The sequence below is a fragment of the Diplotaxodon limnothrissa genome, linkage group LG13 (genome assembly GCF_057381915.1).
Source record: "Diplotaxodon limnothrissa isolate DT_005_m linkage group LG13, D_limnothrissa_male_GT1.1, whole genome shotgun sequence".
In the NCBI taxonomy this organism is placed as follows: domain Eukaryota; kingdom Metazoa; phylum Chordata; class Actinopteri; order Cichliformes; family Cichlidae; genus Diplotaxodon; species Diplotaxodon limnothrissa.
In genome coordinates this window covers 16,270,323-16,296,933 of record NC_140608.1, presented here as the reverse complement: position 1 = coordinate 16,296,933, position 26,611 = coordinate 16,270,323, and the positions used below count along the sequence as shown (strand labels likewise).

Genomic DNA, 26,611 nt, shown 5'->3' with positions numbered 1-26,611 from the left:
TCTCTCTCGCTCTCTGTATATTTGGTTATATATTGATTGTGTTTTTTGCTGGGTCAGAAAAAAAGAACTTATGAAACTTTGTCTATTTTTCATAGCTTTCATTGTTTAACTAATCTGTGAATAATACCTGGAGGTTGTGGCTGACATGAGTTAGTGTCTGTTGGGGAAAAAATACAAGAGCGCTATTAGGATCAGCCCAGACATTGAGAATAACACTGACAACCAACTTCAATCTATCGAGTTTCTGTTGAGCTCAAAGAATCCTATCTGACAGATGAACAACAATTGAATGTGGAACTCTTAATGAATAATACACAACCAAGTCAAATAAGTTGTCGAGGCAGTTGCCCTTTAACACAAAAAAAATCTGTCTCATCTGGGAATTTATCCACTGTTCTCTCACCTTTGTGTAACCGTTCTCCAAAGGGTGGATAATTACAGAGTACATTTTGAGGATGGAACTGTGCTCAGATATGTTCTGGCCCATGCTGCTATGGACCAAATGCCCCGAGGAAATCAAAACACCCGGCGTGTCTTTGTTTTTGATGTTCCTTGTTTTGATAAAGTCAATCAAAGAACTCAGGCTTTTAGGCGACAGCAACAGCAGTCTGTACCTCTTTTATTGTCACAGCCTCAAAGCAGAAACTCTTTTTTTGTGTGTCTGACTTTGAATAATGTCCTTTTATCTGCTGTATCTCCTCTCTTCTCTAACTACAAGTGTGAAAACTGTTGTAGGTGGCAACCTACCGGTATTTGCAAAGAACTGTCTAATTTATCATCTTATGCTACTAAGCCCGATTAACTTAATGGAAGCCAAGTGACAGGTTCCATAAGCAGTGGAAATGTTGTCCATGACTCCTTTTGCTAATTTATCACTACCCTTTGTGCAGAACTCGCCATGTACTCTTAATGCACACAGCTCTGTGATGTAAACACTATACAGCTCTGCAACCTGGTGCACTTAAATTTCGTTCACATTGACGTAAGGCTGCACGGCTTTCTTTCTGTGTGCATAGTTCACTTATTAGAAGCAACTTAAACAAAACTCAAGCAATGTTATTTACCTTTCTATAGACAGAAACAGTTAATGGCTGCTAATGACTATTTTATTGTTGGGGTGTTCTGATAATGTATGGTCCTGTCAGTACTGTAAATCAAATAGAGCTCAGCTTTAGAGAGATTATACACTGAGTTTAAATTCAGTAAATTTATTTATTTTTCTAATATATTTTGCAAACATAGTGTTTTGCACTTGATAGCAACTTTAACTATTTTAATCTGTTTTAGAGGGCAATAAATAAGAAAATATTTAATGAAAAGAATTTAAGTACACAAAAAAGAACTTTTTCTTATCCCTAATTACTCTGTAATCTCCCACTCTGCTTCACTCAACCCAATGATATTACAAGGGATCAGCAAAATCTCAAAGCTCATGCATCATGTGAGATCCTTTGGCATCGTTTACTTCCTTTAAAAGCTTAGCTAGCATATTGACTTATGACTGTCATGGCTCTGTCTGCTGTTGAGATGCCATTCTCTTGCTCTTAAAGTGAAAGCCATAAAAATGCTGATACTGAATTAAATTTGGTTAATGTCTGGTAGTGTAATCCCAGACCCTGAAATTGACCTGGGCATAAGGTTCTTCCAGAGAATTGGAGTGATATCTGTTTTTCTAGAATTCTGTAACACCTCGAGGCTTTTTAAAATTTGAATTAAATTTTTATATTTTGTATTTCATTTTGAAGTTCAAAGTTTGTGACATTGGATTTTGAATAAAACAAGACGTGTTTTAGTGTGATAAGCACTTACAAACTGAAATTCTAAACAAGGAGAAGTACATGACATGAACAGAAGGACAGTATGTCCCTGAATGAAATTACTATTTTATAAACTTCATGTAATAAGTATATCTATTTAGTAGGATGAAATCACAGACGGTATTACCAGCAGACTGTATATAATGCACACATGTAGTTACAGAGGTTTTGGATTCCTCAGTTTAAAACATCACTGAATCTGAATTTATTTTTTGGCAAAAGAAAGGTTAGGTTCAATATAATCTTTTTTTAAAATAGCACAAGTTCAAAAAAGTCACAAAGTGCTTTTATAAAAATTAATAAATTAATAAACGCCGCAAATTTGTACAGTAAAATTACACAGTTGGCATGAATGGCTCCATGAACACTAATTTAGTCTGAAAAAAAAAAAAGTAAACAAATGAAATATTCACATGGGTTTTACATGTCTGGTTTGAAAAGGCCTTAAGAGTGAGCACTTGGCAACTGTAGGAAGGAAGAACTCCCTTTTAACAGGAAAAGACCTCTTGCAGAAGCAGTTTAGGGCTGAGGATGAGACAGTGTAGTGAACCACTGCCTAACATTACAATAATCTAGTTGCTCTCTTCCCTGTTCACTTTAGGGTTCAAGTCTGTTTTTAATCCTGTATTAGTTCTCAGTGCAGAACAATTTGTAGTCTACAAAGACATGGTAACCATAATGTTCTGTCATGTTTGTGAAGATTATTTTGTTCTAACACCCTTTGCTAATTGAATCAAATGACAGAGAACCCTGAATATGTTAGTTTAAATGAGTGGAAATGTCTTTTCACCCACTTCTATCCAGAGAATTTTATGCTTTGTTATTTCTTAACTGATAGCATTGAGAACTTGTGGGGGGCCTCAGATCCATCCAGTGGAAACACAAACAAAGAGGCCTGTGTAGGAGACCTGTGCCCAACTACTTCTCCCTCTTCCCACTCAGCAGTCATGTGACTGAATGATTTCAGCTAGTGACTTCACCCTCAGCCAACACACACTTATTGAGTTGCATACACATTCCCAGCTCCCCTGCTGAGCTATTTCTGGTTATTATTGACCACGGTGAGTTTTAAAATAACTTTAATGAGCATGCATTACGATGAGTGAGCTAAAAATGTACACTCCAGCAGAGGGAAACCTGTTTTGTCTTTCTTTTAGTTTCTTTTCTATTTCTCTCATATAGTTGCACATTTCAGGGGCGGGAAATGTTTCTCTTGGGATCTGGGACAGGTTTTCCTTTTATGAGTGTGTTTGATATTCGGGACATGCTCTGGCCTTAAGAGCTCCATGATTCATTGCAAGAGGCGACATTCGCCCGTGGCAGAGATCCTCAGCAGAGACTAATAATAGTGTAGCCTGACTTAGTATCCCATGCGGCTCTCTTAATGCTACCTAACACTCAAAAACTAGTAAAAGTTGTTTTAGAAAAATATAGACTGTGACATTTCCCCACATGAAAAATGGAAGGAGGGCAGCATCTTTTGCACAGAATGGCCCTTTGTTTTACTATGAACCTGTAAAATGGCACACTTCCAAGTTGATAAAAGTGAGACAGCATTGTGAAAGCATTGGCCTGTTGCTTTTACTTTTCTTTGTATTGATTGGTCTGTTTCCTGGTATTAAAGATGTCCCTCGTTTTTGATTAAAGTCCAGATGTCCCTTCAGGTGATTTAAGACCCCTGAAAGATGAAATCACCCCACAGATTTTCTCTTATTGTCTATCTTTGTGGGAAACTGTGCAGTGTTTATATATTGTATCTAACTTTTACAAAGAAATATAATTAAATGACATCTGTTGATTTAAATTCAGGTGAAAATTGACTGCATCTTGATTTTCCTACCTAAATGCGTCTATTGAAAATTATAATTAGAACAAGTTCTTCATATCCTAGAGAGAGGGTAGTGCTGTCACATGGGGGCACTGTTAAGCTGTAAATGCATCAGAGTGATATAAGGCAGTGATATCCTCACAAAATGGTTGCAGCAAATTCTCCAATAAACCTCAGCACAATTATAGGTTCCACCATTTTAATCTTTTTTCCTGAACCAAAAATGACATGGCCTGGGAGGCCAGGAACTATATGATTTGCTCTGTGTGTGTTTGCTTACCCTCATTTGACTGTTGTCATGTCCCACATTGTGATGGGTTTGCCGTCAGGCAGGAGCCTGTGTGGGTGGATGCACGTGCCATATGTGCTCACTCTGACAATGATGTCTGATTATAATGGTAGTTTTGCACTGTCTTCCAGGCATATGGTATGTCTGTTATGCCTTTGAATCTGATAAAAGGCACCCGCAGTGTTAAGTATGAACGCCTGGAGAACACTGAGGACATTGATGATGTTGAGCATCAGATTGAAAAGCTAAAATCCAAGGTGAGTCCCATCAGAAGACACAAAGAGTTATTTAAGCTTAAAAGATTTACTTTAGTAATCATGAAAACAAATGCTGTTTTTATTTGTTTTTCCTTTAATATCATTCTGGATTTTTCTATCTCATATGTGCCCCTTTGTCTTTGAATTCTGTTATGTGTGGGTAACATTGCTTTAGTCAACCACCTTCCCAGCTGGAGGCCACATATACTGAAAGTGTAGACATCTATTAGTTGCTCATTGCAACATGAAGTATAAACAATAGTCCAGATCATTCCTTATTTGTCCCTTGCATAAATGCACTTGTTAAAAACCAGGTATTGGCAGCATTAAAGGTTATTTTCACAGTAGCAAGAAGGTTAATGCAAAACACGCACAGTTTGCTTTAATATTGTGAGAGCAGTAGTTTAAATATGATACAGTGATATACATTTACAAGTATGTATATGCTTTGAGAATGTTTAGAAAACAGCATTTATATAATACTCCCACTATTTTTAGTCTACATACTCATTCACTTGACTGTAAATATTTATTAAAATCATATTTTTGCAGATAAAATGATATCTACATTTTTCAATGTTCTCATTAAAACTTCCAGCAGTGTAGTGTAGTTTCAAAAGTCCGCATAATATCGATCATTGATGCATTTGGGATATCTTTTGGTCGTCTTGTCAGTGCCAAGATGGACGTCCTCTGTCCTCGAGGGATAGAAACAACCTGCAGGAGCTGGAGGGCAAACTACAGGTCCTCCGGCGCAGGGGGAGACACCTGGAAATTGCAGAGAGGAACTGCTGCACTAAAGTGGGCAGTGCTCTCAGACCTTTCAAGGTGAGTGTCCATTATGGAATTGGCTCTCATTCACAAAAGTAAATTATGTTCTCCAAAGTATTCTGTACAAAGGGAAATTATGCTGATGAGTGTGTATTGAATGCAAGCATACAGACAGGGTTATTTAACATAGATAGTGCTGTATTTATTCAGTGCTTCTTTTAATTGATATTTGAGATTAAGAATAGGTGAAACTGCAAAAACCCGCTCTAGCTTGTGTAATACATTTAAAACATCATTTTTGTGTTTGTATTTTTATAGCCACCTTCAACTACTTCTTCCTAAACAATTTCTTTGTGCTCAATTTCCAATCTGAACTGCTCTAGATTTACTTTGAGTTCTACTTTACACAACCGCATAGTTACATGATTCCCACAGGAAATCTATTCACCTAATTTACTCTGAAGTCTCTCAGGGAGTCTCATATTTCTCAGGCAGGATCTCATGGTACCCAAGGGATAGACCAAAGCAACCAAGAAACTTGTCTTTTTATTGTTTTTCATATTTTTTTTCTTCTTTTTTTGGCTACTAGTGGACATGTTGGTCCCAACATTACTGGCCCAGTACAAAACATCCAGACACAATGTACTGATGAGCATAATGTAGAGACTCAAAGTGCCTCAAAGTTCTGATCAATTACATACATTTCATTTGAGCAGTTTTTCATGGTATTGAATAGAAGTGCTTTATAATAATTTTTTGAAGTTAAATAAAAAGCACATTGGCTTTTTATGCAGTCACTTGGGGGCAAAAATAAATAAATCACAAATTCAGCCAGAATCCCGCGTGGCTAGGTTTTCTTACCAATCCTTAATAATATATCCTTGTTCCAAACCACTCATTTATTGTGTGTGCTTTTTTTTTTATCAACAATTGGCAGAAACAGCTATTGAAAATGGCATAAATACACTTCACTGGACTTTGAGACAACGCAGTGGCTCTCACAATGAAAATGGCTTTTCTTAACAGACTTATGACTGTTATTATTCTTGTTAAACATAATGGTGGAGGGTCTGAATAAAAGGTATAATATAAAGTTACAATACTGCAAATCCTCAAGCAGCAGAAGTATTTACTCCTAATAGTTTTATTGAACTGCAGCTGAAATACAGTAACAAGAATGTTTATAACATTACTGAAAAAGATCAAAAGACTTTGATAACAGATTTTCGTTGTCGTATATTTCCTTCTCGATTATTCCCACGTTATAGAAAAAAAAATTTCTTCTTTTAACTGATATAAAAGACTTATGTGGCTGGCTGCAGTGCTATTGTAATAACTCACTGAAAGAATATCCACTTACTTCTGTTCATATTTCAACCTATGCAGCCAGCACGTGCACACAAATGTACTTTGTGCCTATATGAATGGCTTACATGCTTAATGTGCTCTTATTACTCGGCATTACCACATGACTTATCAGTGGTAATGCCCAGTTACAGTCCTGCAGACCCCTCACTTTTAATGCCTTTTCCATGTGTTAAGGATAAAATAAATTCAAGCATCATTCCCTTCTTTCACATTTTACTTTTCCTACTGCTGTTCATTTTTCAGTACTTAACTGCACTGCAGGCTCAAACAAATATTTTAAACCAGTGTCTGTAACAGTTTGTCTTTAACCAGGGGGGTTGCTGCTAATGATAGTCCCCAGACTCAAATTTAAACAGTAATGAGTTGGGAGATTTATTTACTGTATACTGAGAGACTGGTGTAGAGTGATAAGCCAAATGATTGCGATTTCAGCCTCACTGTTCCTCAGACACATGCTGTCCTTTTAATACCAACACCGACAGTGAGCGAAAATGACTCACTAAGCATGTTAAACACTGACAGTTAAAATCAGTGCGTGAGGACATGGAGCTCACAATAGTTACTCTCTTTTGATCGCGCAAGAAATGTAACAAGCTATTTTTTTTTTTTTAGGTAAGCAACTTGCACCATAATAGGGTGAAAAATTGTGCCACCTATTTATAGAGGTTTTATTAAAAAAGTGTATATATATATGGCAGGTGCCTTATTTAATGTTTTAATAACTTTACTATCATTTAATACATGTAAACTCATTTTTTAGATATTTCCTTGGTTAGAGTAGCAGTTTCATAAAAAGATTACTGTACTTTTTTAAAATTAAACTAAATTATGTTTTTCTTCTCCGTCTTGCCTGCTTCTCTCCTAAGTCTGTCATCAGTATCTTAATTAATATTTTGCTGCAAGGGGTTTATCTCAGATAATTTGGTATAATTTGGTCTAACTATTGATATGAAGATCAGCATTAGATTCACTTTTTTTCCCCTCCCACTACGTTCATCTGATCAGCCAGCTTTTTCCTCCCTGATTGCAGCCTCCTAACTCTGCTTCAGCTGTGCCATTGCTTCCCCCTGTCACCCTGAGCGACAGTGCCAAACTGTGGCTGGCTATGCCATATGGTCTCTGTTTGACAAAAGACATGGTAGAAAGGTTATATTTGCTGACTAAGTAGCTGTCTTTAAAAATACACATTTTATTTAAATGCAGCTTTTAATGCAGTTCACAAACAAGGGCACACTGTGATTACACGTCCCTCCTATAGCAGTCATTTCTAAAAATGTATCCTGGTATTTTGTTGTAGTTATTTATTTTTGTTTCTCTGTTTTGATTGATTGATTTGCAGATATTACTAGGCATATTCTTTATCCTGGTTGCGTTGCTGTTCACCATTGCCCTCTTCATTTCAAAGTAAGTTATGATTTGTCCTGTAACACAAAATACAGTTTGCAGTGTGTGCCTTGTAAGACCAAAATGTACCAAAATAAACAGTGCAATTGCTTCATTTAACCTTATATATTAAAGTTTAATACTGGAGATTGATACCCTTATTTCTTCTTTTTCTTTCTCTCTGTTTTTTTCCTCCTCAGTCTGGATAAAGCCCTCCACTCGGCTGGCATCAGCTCTGGGTTCATAATCTTTGGCACCAACCTAACCAATCCTCTGAATGAACTTCTTTTAGCCTTGCAACCTGTGAGTATCCTCTCATCTCTCACGTTGGAATAGTGATTATACTCAATTAAGATATGCTTAAATCCATATTTTTTTGTTTCTGTCATCATTAACCTCAATGAAGCATCATTTAAAAGCTTTATCACTGGTCTCTCCTAAATGAACTTGAGATGTTGTTTAAAACTTGGGGAGTATGTGCTTCAGTGTGCTGAAATTTAAACACATTAAACTGATTTTTGGGTCAGTGCTAATTTGTAATGAAATTAGGTTACACAATACACATCGTCAGTGATAGGTCATTGAGTTTCCAGGTTTTTCAGCATCATACACCTTCACTCAGGAAACCCAGCAAGGGTTGTTCAGACCCTGGCTTGTTTCCCAGCAGCATTGGCGAAAGGATCACTCCTCCTCATTGAAAGCCATCTGGAGGCCCTCTCTGCAGCTTCCAGAGTGGACATGATGGCTTTCTTTTTTGCAGCACCGGTGACTGAAAAAGCTGCACCTTAATCAGCTCACACTGCACCATACAGCCTCTCCTCCTGCACTGATCTACCAGTTCCTGGTACTTGGACCATTTATGCTTATTTGCCTCTTCATTTAGCTGTAAAAGAAGCAGTTGCTTTGACGAGGCTAAAGACAGGACCACACACAAAAGCTTGGCAAAACATGACTGCTAAATTGGTTTAAATAGTAAAGTAAGTAAGTAAAATTTTATTTATATAGCACATTTCTAGATAGAGATCACAAAGTGCTTTACAAGATATAACAGATTAAAAAGACAAAATACAAACAAAGTTAGCAAAAGGCAGTTTTAAAAAGATGTGTTTTTAGCTGTTTTTTAAAAGTAATCAATGAATCAGCGGATCGTAAGTCCTGAGGAAGGGAATTCCACAGTCTGGCGGCCACAGTAGCAAAAGCTCTATCACCCCTAGTTTTCAGTCTCGTATACTGAATGACAAGTAGGCCCTGACTACTCGACCTCAGAGACCTACTAGGGGCATAGGGCTGTAAAAGTTCAATAATATATGGTGGTGCTTGTTGTTGAAGAGCCTTGAAAGTTAAAACCAAAATCTTAAACTGGACTCTAAATTCAACAGGAAGCCAATGTAACTGCATGAGCAACGGTGTTATATGTGAAAATTTAGAAGCTTTCGTCAAAAGTCTTGCTGCAGCATTCTGAACGATCTGCAGACGCTCCAAAGAACCTTTATTCCTAAACTTGCCAGTCTGAACACTTCATGTTGCAAAGCATAACAGTTGTTGATGTTCAGATTTTTTCCTGGTGTGTGAATGTGCTGCAGACTAACCAGGATAGATATGGTTAGCATTTATTGGAGCTGACCAGATATTGTGGGATTACCCATTTTTACTGGTTGCTCCTTGAAAGATTACCATCCTAAGTGTTTGGCTCTGGATGCAATAATTATTGTTGTGCATTTAAGATTTATACGGTAGCTGACTTGTTTTTGATGTCACAGGTTTTTCCACTGGATTATATCCTGATCACAGTCATCACAGTGTACTTCGTACTCACATCCATGGCCGGCATTCGTAACATGGGCATTTGGTTCTTCTGGATAAGGGTAAGAAAATGCCTTATTTATGTATTTAAATTTTTGCAAATGCCCAGTTAACTACATGATAATGTGTTCTTTTTTTCTTTTCTTTTTTTTTTTACAGCTGTACAAAATAAGACCTAAGAAAACTCGCCCCCAGGCTCTCCTCTTCCTCTGTATGATTCTTCTTTTGATCGTTCTGCACACCAGCTACATGATCTATAGTCTAGCCCCACAATATGTCATGTATGGCAGCCAGAAATACCTTGTACAGGTAAGGAAAAATTCATGTCCATTCCTGTGTGTTTCTTTGTTTTCACTCTCCCTGATGAGAGCTTCTAACAATGGCAGTGTCAGTTAGTCAGTGTGTTCAAACCTCTTTGGTTCAGTTTGGTGTAGGCAGCAGCATGGTCTCTACAGGCTGGCAGCGGGGCTTTTAGACTCTTGTTCGTTTTCAGTTCCGTCTTTCTATATTAGACTATGTGGCTTTGCTGTTTGACAGTCTACTCTCCATGTGATCTAATGTAGCTCTGCTCTTTCTCGCTGTGTGGGTGTACGCAGGTGGTTTAGATGCACCCTTGCGTCTACACTTTATCAGAAAAAAAATCTTTTAAACAACATAATTTAAATGAACCGGTGTGTTGTTTTACTGAAACATCCTCTTGTTCTTTTCTTTTAAATTTTGATATCACATTATATGGTAAATGGCCTGCATTTGTATAGCGCTTTTCTAGTCCTTAAGGGACCCCAAAGCGCTTTACATATCCAGTCATCCACCCATTCACACACTGGCGATAGCAAGCTACATTGTAGCCACAGCTGCCCTGGGGCACACTGACAGAGGCGAGGCTGCCGGACACAGGCGCCACCGGGCCCTCTGACCACCACCAGTAGGCAAACATGGGGTTAGTAACTTGCCCAAGGATATTTGGCATGCAGCCGGGAGGCAGCCTGGGATTGAACCACCGACCTTCTGATTAGTGGCTGACCTGCTCTGCCACCTGAGCTACAGCCACCCCATATATCAAAGATGCATACAGTTTAGAGTAAATATTGAATAGGACTGGTTGAATTCTTCTGTGATCAATATCATGATGAGCTCCCACATTTGTTTCTGTTAGGTTCCTCGTTTAGATATGATTAAATTGCTTAAAAAGTGGACAGAGCTTAGCAAATGCATGCGCTGAGGCTGAGAAGTATCAAGTTAAGAAGCAGTAAAGGGTTAGTTGCCTCTAGACTTTTCCTCATCTGGGCTGTTAGACCAGGAGGAGGAACTGGAGCAAAATTAATTAACACTTGCTGCTTTCTTTTTTTTTCCTTTTGGTTTTTAAATCAAAACACTACATTTCTAATATTACCTTCCTTGCGCACCACATGGTCACGTGCAGTTTTATATAATGGGTGGAGTTAGATAATCACCCCAAATCGCATTTGATTGGATGGATTTTTGCAAATGTCCCCAAGTGCAGGATTAGGGACCAAAAAATATTTTATTTTTGTGTCTAAAATTGACATAAATTAAACATAGAATATAAAAATTTAATTTTTGTTTTGAGAATTAAGGGTAGGAATTATTTTATTCCTTACTAGTTAGATATTTAGTCGATTTCTTCAATTAATTACAGAGCTGTGTTGGTTATTAAATGCATTGTCACCGTACTGTCATTGTTAACAGAGGTTCATATGTCTGATATAGCTATTAGGGGTGCAACGATATTCGTATCGATATTGAACCGTTCGATACAGTGCTTTCGGTTCGGTACGCATATGTATCGAACAATACAACATTTGTAATTTATTTTATCAATTTTCCTTCTGACGATGCTGTCTGTGTTGAGCGCTCAGTGAATCTGTGTTCGACTACTCCGCCTAGGCTGCACTGTCGAGCGCAGATCCACTGAGCGCTCAACACAGACAGCATAGTCAGAAGGAAGAGAGCAGGGCAAGCTAGCGAGACAGAAGTTAAGCTCTACTTGCAACAGGCAAATTGAACCTCCCCCACTCTCATTCAGATCTGGCGTTTGGAATTATTTTGGTTTTCATGTGACGTATGACCCTGAAGGTAAGCGAGTCATGGACTAAAGTAAAACAGTATGTTGGATGTGCCATGCAATGCTCAATTACATTGGTGTGAACTAGTGTGTTAGCGCAGTTAGCTCGTTAACGTGTTGGCCATCTAGCCCCATGCACGGAGCGATCGGCGGTAGCTCGTTAACGGAGATTTGCCGTGTTGTGGCGTTAAGGTCATTTCAACGAGATTAACCTGAAAGCACTAGTGGGAACACAACGAATATGACTGCACATTTACGCCGACATCATCCTAGTGCAAAGACAAAAACAACAAGCATGCTACTAACTTTAGCCGAGTCATTTAGACAGCTGTTAGCACATGATTCTCCTTATGCTGCTGAGAATATAGCCCAGAAGAAGCGGATAGTATAGCTTTTATTTTGGAAAGAGCCATTTCTCTGTAATAAACTCTCTTTTCCAAAGATGAGTGATTCCTCAATCAGATACAGGGCTTGCAATATCGCTAGCCCGACGTCCCGGAGCTAGCGATTTTTTCAGTCGGGCTACCAAAATCTATCTCTTCCCTGCCCGTCGGGCTATTGTAGGAAAAATATATGTCAATGCTTTTGCATTCTTTCAGAAATGTAGCTGGGTAATTATGTCATTGGCATCGGTGAGCCACTGTCAATATGTGACATATTGAAGTTGCGTTTGAATTTGCGCTTGTTTTTTTGCTTTCACTTTGCAATCGTGTGAACTGTGTATAGAGAGCGACAGCACTGATCTGTGAGTGATGATAATTTGTGCACCAATTCCTCTGACATCGTCTTATTAATCGTTAGCTTACTATGCAAACATGACAAGTGAAATCTCCCGCAGCTTAAACATGTGAGAGGTTGATCGCGCAGAGAATCGCTGAGCTTATGTGAGTGAGCGTGTAAAAGCATTTCAGTTCTGCTGAGCCAAATAAGACAGGTCAGGGTGAAGAAGTGACAGCCAAAGAAAAGCTTACCACAAAACGGAGAAGTTATGACAAATCAGACTATAAGGCAAAAAGAAAGAGCAGCTTTATGGTTTCATGGACAAAAGAATTTCTGTGGCTGCAATATGACGAGCTAAATAACCAGGGCTGCACATAAGTGGTCCGCAGGTGCGCATTCGCTGTCAAAATAAAAAACACGCACAAGGGTTACGGTTAAATTTAAAAACTGTACTTTTGAGTTAAAATATATATTTATAATTTGAATAAATGACAAATTAAAAAGGCATGAACATTTTTTTTGTATCGAAAAAATATCGAACCGTGACACCAAAGTATCGAACCGAACCGTGAATTTTGTGTATCGTTGCACCCCTAATAGCTATATATTGTGTATACCTGCAGGAAAATTAGATTAATATTATTACAACTTTTACAGTCCTTTGGACCCAAATCATCTTGTTTTTACTTTGCATAATGTAAATCAGCCGATAATACAGTATATGAATAAAGTATGTTGATGATCTGTACTAATTCAGTGTTATAAATTCTTAAAGACGATAGTTCAAACAGTTCCATGTTCATAAAATGCCAAAATATTTGTGTACTGCAGTGTTTAATGTTTCTGTAGTAAACACGTACATCACTCTTGTTTTGTTTTTTGGTTTCAGATGCCATCACCAGGTCCTACATCTGGGAATACAACTATTAACACCTCCAGGATATGTGATGCAGATGCACCTGAGGGTAAGTTCGTCATTTCTACCACACTATAGTAGCGCTGGCTCCAATCGTGAGATGCTTAAAGAACCTACAAGACAACATGAAACATTTATTGCTCATAACGTGGAATTCATGCTAGAGGAACAGAAGGACGGTGTGTGTGACCAAGTTATATAATGTAGAACACTGTTCAGTAATCTTTATCACTATTCATTATGTATTAGAATTAATAATACCAAGAACAAATGTTTACTAATGCAGTAGGTAGTGTCTTACTGTCAACATGCAAATGTTTAATTCACTAAAGGAGGCATGAATACACCAACGTGTGCATGCACATAAGTATAAGCTCTACTATGTTTATTTATTCATGTGATAAATGCTCATGTCAGGCTGCTGTTGGTGGTGAAGGGGATACTTTGTATGATGTGTAAAACCAAAGATACATCTGTAGAAATGTGTGAATGTTGTGTAATAAGTTTGTTTATGATACAGATGGCAATCTATCTAGCTAGTTGGCTATTCTACATATATGCAGATCCACAGTGACATCTGTCTTGAATGGGGTAACATAGCATTGAAGGCTTCAAGTAAACAGACAGAAAAGGAATTATTTTCATTTCGACGCAGGTTTAAAGAAAAACAAACAAGATCATAAATTTACTTCATTTTTCAACATACCTGACACATGTGCCTTTTATCATTCCTCATCTACTCTAACCTTAATAGTCTTAATACTATTTTTGTTCTCCAAAACAAAAATAGTGTTGTTTTACAGTATGCCCTAAACTGTAGTAGCATGACAGGAAAAATGGCTTTCAGACTCACTGTTATGGTCTTTTAGACCCTACCCCAGAATTGTATAGCTAAATCCTCAAAGTCCATTTTTTCTGGGGGAAAAGTAAATTGTTACAGTTAAACCTGCTTTTCTCTGCACACACAACAAAGTCTGTGCCAGTACCTGAAACCTCACACAGGAGCACACAGACCTTTCTAAACCCTTTCTAAATATGAGTTTTCGCTCATATACAGTTTTTTTTTCTATAATGTTCTACAATCTATCTACAATACAATTTTATAGTAGTCTTAAGTAAATGTAAAACCGTGTCTGTAATCACTCCGATTCAACATGATATGAGCTAACGTCAGCTTATCACTTATCTGGCTGTTTCTAGAAGGCTGTTTTCTGAATTTTTCAGATGCATGCAGCACCAAACAGTAGCAAGATCTTTTCCAAAGTGAGGGAAATTCTTTTAACAATCAAGTATCATTAATCTAACAGCAAATTAGTGATATTATTATCATAAGCTTTTATATAATTTATTAAATGGTACTTGATGTGTTTGGAGTTATTTTTGGGAGTAATTATTTATGGAGCTATATAAATGATATTTAGAGCATGTGTGTGGCTCAAATGCACTGAACTAGAGGAAATGGCATTTGTTAAAGGCTGTGGTTTCACAATTGTCATTGTGTGAGAAGTTATCTCTCAATTACAAAATATTTATTATTCTAACCTTATTAGGCAGATCATTGCCATGTTAAGATCATTGCTTATAAAAATGGAAAGCCTTGTAGAGAAATAACTAGTAGGATCACACACAATACTTTTATGTGGAATATAAAGACAGATGATTTCATATTTGAAATTAAGTTATGTTACAATGTTTTCCTTCGTATCAAAGGTAAACATTCAAACACCTATTTAATTACCATAGTTTGAAATATAAATATATATATAATTACATATAACAAACAATGCTTATATTGATTGCTTATATTTAATGTTTAAACAGGTTATATCCAATAAATCCATTGAAACCATTTGTTTACACCTGCTGACATACAGTAATTAGGTATCTGTAAATCTCCCAGTAATACTTATGCTTATCAAAGAATATTGTTCAAAATAAGTGGCGATAGCTTTTTTTATTGTATGTATTTCAGATAATAATGTTTGTTCTTCTTCCCCACCTCTAACAGTTATGATTCTAATTATGATCATGATTCTGCAGCATATTCTCCTGTTGTTTACTTCATTACTAAAAGATAAGTTATGTATATCTTTATAGCTGCAAATCAGATGGTACCACAAGACACTCAATTTGTGGAATATTGTGACCATTTGTTCAACAATATTCTATTATGCTGGGAAACTGCACACATTAATTTAGCTGCTGATTTCCTTTGGCTCTTGCTAAAACCTATTTTGGTTTTTTATTACAGCCAATATTAATATACTAACAAACAAGCATAAAGTCATATTGCTGCATCTGAGGGCTTTTCCCTAAGAACACATTCATCTGTTCATTTTATTTAATGTTTATATACACCTACATGTAGCATTTAAGTGTCTGAGATTCATGTAGGTGCCAGAATAAAATGACTATTACATCCATGCCCAAAGTGTACAACAGAAAATTTAATAAAATATTCTTTTAGAAAACCTGCTCTTATGACAAATCAAATACAGACATATTGCATTTGATTTGTCATATAGGATAATATAGATTTATATCAGTTTATGCATTATCATGTAGAACAGTAAAGCTGTCGAGTTATCCTTACAGCTTGCTTTTAAATAAATACAAACAATATGTCATATAATTTTGTTTTTTTATTCAATTTTGCCGACATTTGTGATGTTCAGTAAACCCAAAAATAAAATGACACTTATTGACAGAATGTCAGAAAAATCAGATCAATCAATCAATTCATCTTTAGCATTATTATGTCAACATATCACTGTTTCTTTTAATACATCATAAGTATTTTGGTAGAGAAGCCAGTATTATTAATATATTCAAGCACCATCATCATGAATACATGTTTGGTATTCTTTCATGCCAGACTGCTTGGAATTTAGCAGAAATGTAATTATGACAAAACATCCTGCCTCATCATTTGATTCTGTTACAGTTCTTAAGAAGTTTTGTCACAACTGGCAACTAAAGTATGACATTTGTTGTCGGTGTTCCTGAGTTGTTGCTTTTCACAAAAAATGGTTCAAATGTGCGGTTTTTACACTTTTTGTAAAGCAGCAGTTCAGGTAGTTCTTACAAGAGTGGCCTAAACATCAATTGGTTTCTTACATATGAGGTGCTCCAGTGTGACGTGCGGTCATTATAAATGACCCATAGAGCTCCTGATTAGTTGTGAGAATTATCTCATAATTTTTTTGGAGCTCTTCAGCACTGTTATACTAAAGGTGTCGTTATTGCTGGAGTTAGTAGTCTGGCAAGATTTGTAATTTGTCTTTTGACCAGCTTAGTAAAATGAGTTCTTTTTTTGCCATCTTGTAAATGGCTCCTGCTTTCACAACAGCCGTTGTACCACCTACCATGAGGCGAAGGAAGTGTCAAGCAGAGATAACACATGTGACTGAGAGGGACTGCAATCAGACACTTAATAGCTTAAACAGTTAAAAAAAAAGTGACTGTATGATAAAAAAAAAAAATTCTGTTGCCATTTAGATAATATCCCTTTTGTTTATAAGAAGATAGTATTTGATTTGCCCCTAGACAGTGCGTAGTTGTGGAAAGGTGACTACATGCAGCGCAAACAGTCGAGAGCCTCCATTTATCTGATTTGCACAATTTATGTTTTTCCAGGGTGTCACACTGAGCAAAAATGTGCTCCACATAATGTATGGTAAAATATTTTTGGGGTGACACAGACATGACCAACGCTGATTGTCTTTATTCTGTACCCACTGCATTAATCTAACAATTGCTACATAATGATGAAGTTGAAGCAAAAAAAATGAAGCAAACTACATTTCAAATAGTAATCATTGCAAAAGTTGGGAAAGTCTGAAAAACTTTGAGTATGCACAAAACAGAGGACAGCCACCAGAAGAATCTGACACTTGAGTTAGGTGCAGGAAGGTAGAGTCTTGTGTCAGAGAGAAGACTCAGGAGATCGGTGCTCTTTCCGTAATTGATATAGACTTGTTGGAGAGGAACTGTGCCTTGCCTATAAAGCTGACAAAAGCAAGTTTCCAGCAGACTTCATAGTTTGAAAAAATGAGTTCTGTTAAAACTTACCCGTTTTGATTCATTATCTAAAAAATGTGCTCATCTTGTAAACTGTTGGTTCTTCATTGTTTTTCATACCATGTTAATACTTTTATCTGAGAATTGAGAAATGCTGTTGTTGACAAAACAGTAGTAACAGTTATAGTAATAATTAGTAAATAGTAAAGGCATTAAAGTTGTTCTTTAATTTATGGTGCCATCGTGAGAAATTTGCCTAGAATTTGCCAGTTGTGTCCAAATTCCTTATTCTTGAAATTTTAATCTAGTATGAACTCAAGCACAGATATGGAGACATGTATCTTTTCTTGGGATTTAAAAGCCCTTTTGGTTGATGTAAAAATAATGATAAGAGAAAAAATTATGGCAATACCCTTTGGTAGAAATTTGCATCACAAGGCACGGGAACTGCATCACTTTGTAATAACCCACAGTATGACATTACATCAAGACAGCTAAGACAAAAGAGGGTAGAAGTCAAACCTAGTGACTGATTGGGCGATTGGTCACAGTTGGGTAATGACACTAACATCTTGGCGAGCAGGTGCTCAGTGCCAGGCTCTCCATTATGTACTCTAAGGTCATTACCATGCCATTACTCATTTACTCAGCGTAATGGAAATGAATCTTCAGGATTTAGCTGCCATGGCGCCAGACAATCTGAAACTTGAAGTTCTCTTGATTATCCAATTTAACACAGGGAGTAAAGGCATTTTAGGGTTTTAAAAAAATGGGTGTGTGTTATATCTTATATTTGTAACATTTCACAAGCCCTGGCACAAACTTGAACTTTTGCAACATTCCCTGTTCAGTTTTAGTTATAGGTTTTATGAAGCCTGGCTGAAACACAGAGAACTTTCAGCTGCTCTGTCAAATTAGTCTTACCTCCATGATGCTCATGCTGCTACTTCTGCAGGGGGCTTTGCTTTGATCATAAATTCTGATATGCATCTAAAACCATCAACAAAATACTACTCCCAGTCAGTTTTGTTTGTTGTTATTTTTGGTGGTTTTGTTGTATTTTCTGTGAGTCTATGTGCGCACACAAGCCTTTTTTGGATAATCAGAATTTCATTATTTATTCTTTTTTTTTAATTTGTGTGACTGACATTTATGTGATTGGGCTATTTAAATAACCTTCAATGTCACTTATTGATGCAGTGATTTTTATTGTGGCCAACCCATCACATATTTCTCTTTCTTGTCCATTTATAATAATGACTGCCTCACTTAAGGGATTAAATGTCCTTAACTGTTGTTTTTTGCAGTCATGTTAACACCTACGTCATTAATTCAGGAAACTCAGCTTGTGGTTACACTCATTCCCTGGACACTTTGACCAGTGATTTTTATAACTTTGAACCCAATGCAGCTCACTGAATTTCTTACCAAAACAACACACTTGTGGAGAAGAACAGATCAAAACGTTAAAAACATGTTTATGCAGCAAGGAAAGTATATTTCACATTTAATATCAATACATCCAGTCGAAGGTTTGCTTTTGACCCAGTGGCTCAATTTATCAGTGAGCTTCTCTGCGTGATTACGGGTAAAATTCTAGCAGCGTGAGCTTAATTCATTTAATAGCAACATAAAGCTGGGTTTTCACCTTGAAAGACGTATCATATTATTCCTATATTGAATCTTAGAGATCAAACTGTACACTTATAGACTCCTGTCTGTTTCCTAGCAACTTCCCTGTTTCCACAGCATTGTTTTAAAGAGTTGGGGAGGGGGCTGGTTGCGTCGTGTTAGCTCTGAGATGCCAGGTACCATAGCAATTTTCAACAGGACTCCCTCAACCCCAACTCAAATTAATAGTAATTTTCTTTCCATCAATGGGATCATCATCAATTTGCATTACAATGGAATATGTCAATCAAAAGTAATTCTCCTGAAAGAAAAATGCCCATTTTGTAATCCACAGACACCCCTTACCTTTTATAGGAGGAAAGAAAATCACTTTTCAAAGGGTATATTTGCTTGGTATTGCTCAGAAAGACCTCCACTATTAACTGATAGAAATAAAATTACTTTTTTGATAGAGGTTGAGCTTTAAAGACGCTTAATTAAAATGCTACTCCTTGCTTAAAAGTGATCCTAATTGAAAATTTTAAATAAACCCAGTTTTTATAGACCTGTTGATTGTAGTGGGGCATTTAGCAGCCAGCTGTTTCCTTCAGGGCTGGAAGAGACACAAAAAAAGAGCTAAGAGAAGATTGAGCTTTCTACATCTAATACCTGACTGTACCTGATGCTCCCAATACCCCTTTATCTCAGCTAAATGTGTAAAAATAATTACGGTTTCTTTCTTAAAAAGTAATAGTTCCTAGCATTCGTCTTGATTTGAAAACTTAATTTAATGTCCTTTGCTTTAGAAAACAGTTTGTTTCTCACTTTGGTTTTAGTTCGTATGATCAGTAGTTTTGGTGAGGTCAAGTTAGGTTATGTGTGTTATCTTTTTGTGGAACTTGATCACTGCTCAAATTGATTTCTTTTTTTTTTGTCTACTGCCAAAAGATGTTTCTGGTGATTTTTTTCTTCTTCTTACGCACAACACTAATAAGTGAAGCCAGAAATGTGAAAATAGTTCTGCTGAAGGAATGGCAGTATTCTCAAAGGACTTTAGATGGAAAGTAAAAGCATACGGTTTTGGCACAAGAGCTTGCTGATCAAGAACCTTTTGGAAGAGCACATTGTGTGTGCAGAGTACTATGCATGTATTTGCACAGATGCACAGATGAAAGTTATGCATAATGCATCATCCTACACCGGGCAGCACTCACCCGGGTATCATGAGTCAGGGTGAAATTACCTGCACTCCCTGGCTGCCCCATACTCTTATCAGAGAACGGTAATGATTTCAAGGTGAAGCTGGTCAGTGGTGTACGTGATAATATATTTAGGCAGACCACTGTTGTGAACCATCTGTAGATCCCACTCAGTGCCCTGCAATTCTGGTAAGCAGCTGGAGAGCTACAGATGGCTGAGGTAGTGGAGCAAAAGAGTGGGGTCACAGTGATGAAGAAAGACTTGCTTCTTCTATTATCTCCTGGTCCTGGTGAAGTGAAAGCTGATTCTTGTTGCACATCACAACTCCTGTGGGATTGTGTCTTCTCATTTGTATTATAGATGAAACAGCACTGAGCTGAATTTTTCCACCGAACTCTGGTAGGGAAAGCTTTTAAAAGTATTGACTTTAATGGAAAAAATCAAAAAGACTGTGTTATTGCTGTGGACCTTGATGTCATGTAGCTTTGTGTAGGTCTGATTGCACTGTTCATACGTTTCAAGTCAGTGTGAAGAGCTGTGTAAGAAACAGTGTGATAGGAGCAGCACAGCAGGGTTGGCGTTAATGCTCCAGATGGCTCTCTAACATAGCCAGACTTCAGCTTTTGGGACTTTCTCTCTTGCCTTGTTCTGTAGAAATGATGCAAGTCCTATAAAGGAGTGTATTTCCATATATACTTTGTTGTTTTTATTGCTTAAGTGTGCATGGCTAAGCTAATTAATAAATGCGATCTGTTCTTACTGTGTTTTCACACAAAACAATTGTGGAGCTAAGAAGAGACCCAGACATGGCATGCATATCATTGGCACTTTCTACTTTTGACGTCACCAGCATTTTACCACGCCTGCCAATACCCATTCATACACATAAAGGCTAAATGACTCAGCTTAAGACTTTTATAATATTTCTGCTGTCTGCGGCAGTCGGATCAATAACAGTATCAGTTCACTCAAAAAGTGGGGAGCTGAAGCTCAAAGGTGATGTCACCAGCATAAGGAAAAGAGCAGCTCGACAGAAAAGAGAAGGCAATTGGATTATGTAAGCAATAAGCGAGTTTCTTTCCTGGGGCTTTTGATTTTGATGATCACAGTGCTGAGTCAATAATGATTGAGCTGCCTTTGGTCACCGCAATAAAATGTCATTTGAGGAACATTGCAGAGTTGAGGTTTGCTTACTTCTGTCGAGGCTGGGACAAAAAGGTTCTCCCAGAAAACTGATACATTTGAAGTGGCAGCTTTAAATTGGTTCATTTAGTGGATTACTATTGTGCAGCATTTAACCTCTTTAGTCTTTTCCACTTTCGAAACTCAGCCTTGTTTGAAATCAACACTAAAACATTTATGTTCTGCACTTCCTTTGACTCACCCTTCAGTGCTCAACATCAACCATCTGGCACTCCTTTGTTTTCAATCCTCGTGTCTAATGTTTTTTCTTCTAATTTCTTCTCTATTCTTTTCATTTGCATTTTAATGTTGTAATTCTTTTTTTTTAATTTAATTTTTAAGTGAGAGCACCTTGAGTTGCCCTTGTGTAAGAAATGCACTACACAAATTAACTTGTGTTGCTTTTAAGTTGCTAGCTACAGTAACACATACACATAATGAATGGGTGCTTTAATGCACTACAAGTAAATAGATGATCCTCTTAAATGCATCTTTATCAGTTTTTACACAGTAGTTGGCAAAAGTGCAGTGCACACAAAAACTGAAATCAAATCGATATCTGTGTGAGCACTTTCTGCCTTTTCATTCTTAACACTCTACGGCACTCAAGGAAAATTCTGCCAGTGTATTTGAAATGGCACAGGCCCGTTCATTGAGTCATCGATTCAAAGCAAAGATATGAAGGCTATAAACCATTTTAAGATACAAATACCAGAGACGAAGCAGTTTTTACTTTGTAATAACAGTAGGTACACAGCAAAATGGTTGTTTCTTATGTTTTATGTCATCTCCGAGGCCACATACTTGTTGAATCACTATGTGCTGGGCTGTGTTTTCATCATAAGAGAATAACAAACAAAGTGCTTTCAAGCTTTTAGTTTTGTTCAGTATAAAAGTGGGCAGATGTTAAGGGGATAAAAGGTACACTTGCAAACAATGTTTCAAGGTGTTTGGCAGGTTTTCTGTGGCTTTAATTAGGGGATGTCATTCATTGGCCACACAGTCTGATTTAATGTCAAGTGGGCGAGAAAGGTAAAGTCATTACACAATTACCTATACATAAAGAAATTTACATATTTCCATACATCTATGTAAATACATCCATTTAATATCAGATGCTGCACAGCCTGAGCTGTCTTAAGAAACATCATTTGAACAATATGCCTCTCTTCCCCCTGCACTTAGTCATTCTGCTGTCATTTCAAAGAAATCGACTGTCATCTTTTAACTCAAAGAAGCTTTGCTCTATGGCTTACCTTACCTAACCTTACCTTACCTCTATATGGACATAGGCCGTGTCTTTGTCAGTGGATGTAGAAATGATGATGACTTAGATCTCTGAATTGTACGAAACATTTCAGAGCACAATTTAAGATACTGGATTCAAACTCGTCAACTTGACACTTCATGGTTCCTGGTGCAAAATACAAAGATAGTCCAGTTTGTATTCTTTGGTTTGTTCTTCTTATAGCTGGAAATGGTTCTTTAGGAATCACTGCATATTTGGTGACCAGACTTGTGATGGATTCATATCTAAAGATCCGAAGTGCCTGAAATGTCTACTTATAACACAGTCATGAGCCTGAATTTGCGTCATCAGAGAATTGGGGTTACATGCATAACCCATAACCTATGGTTCACTGTCTTCACATTTGCTGGTGTCCTCTGTGGGCCCATGCTTTTGCCTTTTGGGGTTTCAGTGTGTTATAGTGGATATACTCTATTAAATGTTACATTTCATTCCAGTTTTATTCATTGGCTGAACCATATTCACACTGACAGTGACACAGCTTTCCTCTTTTCCGACGACTGGTTGTCTTTTTTAGTTACAATAACAAAATTGCCCGAGGCCCTGCTCCATGTAGTAACAGCAGCCTGTGTTGAGCTCTTAAGTTAATATTAGAGCTGGGCGATAGAACGATAACGATATGTATCGCGATATAACTTTTACTCGATAGAGAAATTAAGCTATCGCGATAGACCTTGCCGCTCTTGTCCTCTTAAAAAAAAAAAAAAGGTCAGCCAATCCAAATTAAGTAGCGCAGAGCCGAACCAATCACAGCCGCAGCGTCACGTGGCGTGACTTGTTACAGCACAAGTGCCAAGCCGCACGTGTGTTTGTTTGGGAAGCAACCAGCGGGTAATGGAGCCAGCGCGTAATGGAGGAAATGAGTGTGCCGACTAGAAAAATCAACCGAGCGTGACCGAAGAGAAAACAGATGATGGTTCCAATGCCGGAGAGATTGTCGAACGGAAGAGCCATAGAAGTTCCGTAGTGTGAAGGTATTTCGGCTATTTCAAGTCTGACAAAAAACAGAGTAGCGTGCACTGTAAATTGTGCCGAAAGCAAGTCTGGAAATACAATAAACTGGTGCATGCGTCACACTGTGCGCCACGTTATTGTTTCGGTGAAATGAATTTCTACAATACTGTTACTGTTAATTCTACTCTCTGCAGTGTTTAAATGCTTACATATACACACAGTTACTGTCCCTCCACACATACGACTCGGTTCTGCTTCTATGCCCCAGCTTTGTTTACTTTTTCCCACCGAGGCTTCTAGACTTCTGATTGGCCAATATTTCTGCACGGTTAGGAATCTAGCGCCACCTGCTGCTTTGGCATGTTCATAGCAGCGTTTTCCTTCATTTCTGCCTTTATGTGTGGACGGGATTATTTTTTAAAACGAAAAAGGAAAATCTCCGTTTTCAAAAATACCCGTGTACGTGTGGACGTAGCCTCAGTCTCTGACTGGAAGCGCTAATTCGTCATTCGGCTTTTGTCAGACTAAAGTAACTGTTAAAACTGTTTGAAAAGCTAAGCTATACAACAAGGAGAGATTGAGAATTTCCTTTTAGTTCTCAGTTTATTTGATATTGACAAAAGTTAGTCAGTTTTGTCTGTTCTTCTGTAAAACAAACTAAGATTTATTTTTAGAATTAATATTTTGTTTCTAAGTGGAATTGACAATTTAGTCTGTTTCGTTTGTTCTATTTTGAAACTTAAACGCTTTAGCGGCTGCCTTTTGTGTAGTTTGCAATATTTGCCTTTATTTATCTGAAAAAGTCTCATGTTCCTTAAGTACATCTACCCTGTTGAACTTATTATGGGAAATAAATATTTAAATAAAAACAAGCTGCTGATTATTTCACATTTTACTTGTGAGCAACGGCACATTTAAATCTTACAAATATAGTTATTTGGCTTATATCGTGATAGATATCGTTATCGCCTGAAATGAAAAAAACATATCGTGATATGAAAAAATCTCATATCGCCCAGCTCTAGTTAATATAGACTACTTTATAACACAGGTGTATAACAAGTGATACACTTGTGCAATTATAAACAGAAAGCAGCAGTAGATGTGTCACATTTAATTGTGCTCCAGACCACAGAGAACCTATCTGTGTCATGCAGGCACCTCTCACCTAAAAACAATGAACCACTAGAGTGAAACTACTAAACCGTTTGGGCCCACATTAGTCAAGTATTGATTTTCAAGCCTGTCATTTGAATACACGACAGGTGTCCAAACAATACTGTGAGACAAATACTTCAAAGCGACTGCTTGATTTAAAACTTGCCACAGAGAGAAGACATTGCATATAGCCTCTGTCATTAATGTTGTGCTTTTCTTCTTTTCAGATCAGTGCACTGTGACAAGGTCTTATCTTTTCCTTCACAAGTTCTGGTTCTTCAGCACCATCTACTACTTTGGGAACTGGGCTTTTATTGGAGTAAGTCCAAAGATATGAATGAGATGTCACTGTCTGCATTTTGAATTTATCGCTCAAGTCCTCAGCTAAATATTTTCCACATTAGCAATGAAATGAGCCTTGATATATTTTGTCATGTGTGCTTTCATCGTTGTTTTTAGGCTTTCCTCATTGGTCTGGTGGTGTCCTGCTGCAGAGGGAAGAAGTCTGTGATTGAAGGAGAAGTGGAGGCCGATGACTCAGACTTCAGTGATGATGAATACGTGCACTGAAAAAGCAGAATCACTGTTCACTTGTGTAGGTTTATAGATATCATAACCAACACTGAAAAGGGACTAGAGAGCACAATTTCATTAAGTAATGAATACAGATTTTTTTTTTCTTAAATATATTTTGTTTATTTTATTGTACAGCTATTTCATCTTTGGTTGAAGTTGACGCATGCCTCCCCTTAATTAGACCTCTCAACTGTATTTCTCCGTCAGTGTTACTAATGACAGGATACTGGAAGTGTTCTCCAAGTCAGTCCTACCTTAAAGTTAACTGTTAACTGAAATAAATTGGTTGTTTTTCAGCACACACATTTGTGAGTAGCAGCATAGATGCTTTTTTTTTTTTTTTTTTTTTAAATCTAAGCTTTATTTGTGTAGAGCTCAGGTCTAAATGTGCTTTATAATCTTTCTGTATGCTTTCTAGACCTTTTACATGGTTTGGTTATCTACATATTAAGTTAAAATTCCAGTCGAACCTACACAAGCTGTTTCTGAAAAGCTAATTGGTATAAGAAAGACTAATAAATCCCAAGTGTTGACAGCAGTAGCACTTTTTGTCAGTTTATTTTGCTGATTTTTATCTGAGGTTAAAAATAGTGCGAGTGGATGCGCTGCATTAGTTATTGGCAGTCTGGGACCGTTATGCACAGTGAAATGTTACTCTACTTGCATACCTGCACTCTCTGTGTGTGTGTAATGTAAAGGACCAATTGTCTCTGCTGTATTTTCAAGGATTCAGTTAATTGTGGTTTTAATTATATGGGTTCAGCAGCTTTCTTCTCTTTATTGGTAGGAAAATAGTAAAATTACTAGAAAAGATAGAAATAAAAAAATGTGGATGTGACTTTCTTTTTAATTAAACTACTACTTCTCATTTTTGCCTGCACTTGAGAATTTATTAACAGCAAAAGTGGCAGATCTATTAATGGGCTTCTTTTAGACATACATATTAAAATCTTTGCAAGGTACTTATCTGTTTGAGGAAGATGATGAAAAACTGTAAATTTACTCTGGAAGCCAAGTGCTTGTGCCTCATGAATGTGTGTGACCATGATGGGCACACAACACTGGATATGCTAACCTAAATTAATCGCTCAGAAATCAGCCAGAATGAGTTTGAAATGTTTTTGTTTTGTTTTGGGTTGTTTTTGGTTTGATATTCGTGTTAGGTTTGTTGTCCTTTTGTGAGAATCAGTAGAGGGGATGCAGTGATGTGATGGCGATGATGATGACTGAAGCTGCATCATTTGTATACTTGCTCTTTATCGGTTGTGGAAGTTGTTTGAATATATAACGATGCCTGTGTTTAAAGAAATAAAGCTGTTTTAAACCCCATCATGGCTTTAATGCCTTTTTACATACAGTTTGT

At 37.2% G+C, this 26,611-nt stretch overlaps 1 protein-coding gene across 1 annotated transcript in view; it reads left to right on the top strand.

Annotated features, from left to right (window-relative positions):
* lmbrd1 (LMBR1 domain containing 1) overlaps positions 1–25,570 on the top strand; it is a 49,716-nt gene extending 24,146 nt beyond the window's left edge. Inside the window, exons 8-16 of the mRNA XM_085369376.1 lie at positions 4,066–4,191; positions 4,867–5,019; positions 7,670–7,734; positions 7,914–8,016; positions 9,474–9,578; positions 9,676–9,825; positions 13,212–13,287; positions 24,900–24,991; positions 25,132–25,570. Of these exons, the coding sequence (XP_085225502.1) occupies positions 4,066–4,191; positions 4,867–5,019; positions 7,670–7,734; positions 7,914–8,016; positions 9,474–9,578; positions 9,676–9,825; positions 13,212–13,287; positions 24,900–24,991; positions 25,132–25,242 (981 nt within the window). The 3' untranslated portion in view covers positions 25,243–25,570. The remainder of the gene's footprint in view (positions 1–4,065; positions 4,192–4,866; positions 5,020–7,669; positions 7,735–7,913; positions 8,017–9,473; positions 9,579–9,675; positions 9,826–13,211; positions 13,288–24,899; positions 24,992–25,131) is intronic.
* Positions 25,571–26,611: the final 1,041 nt, after the last annotated feature.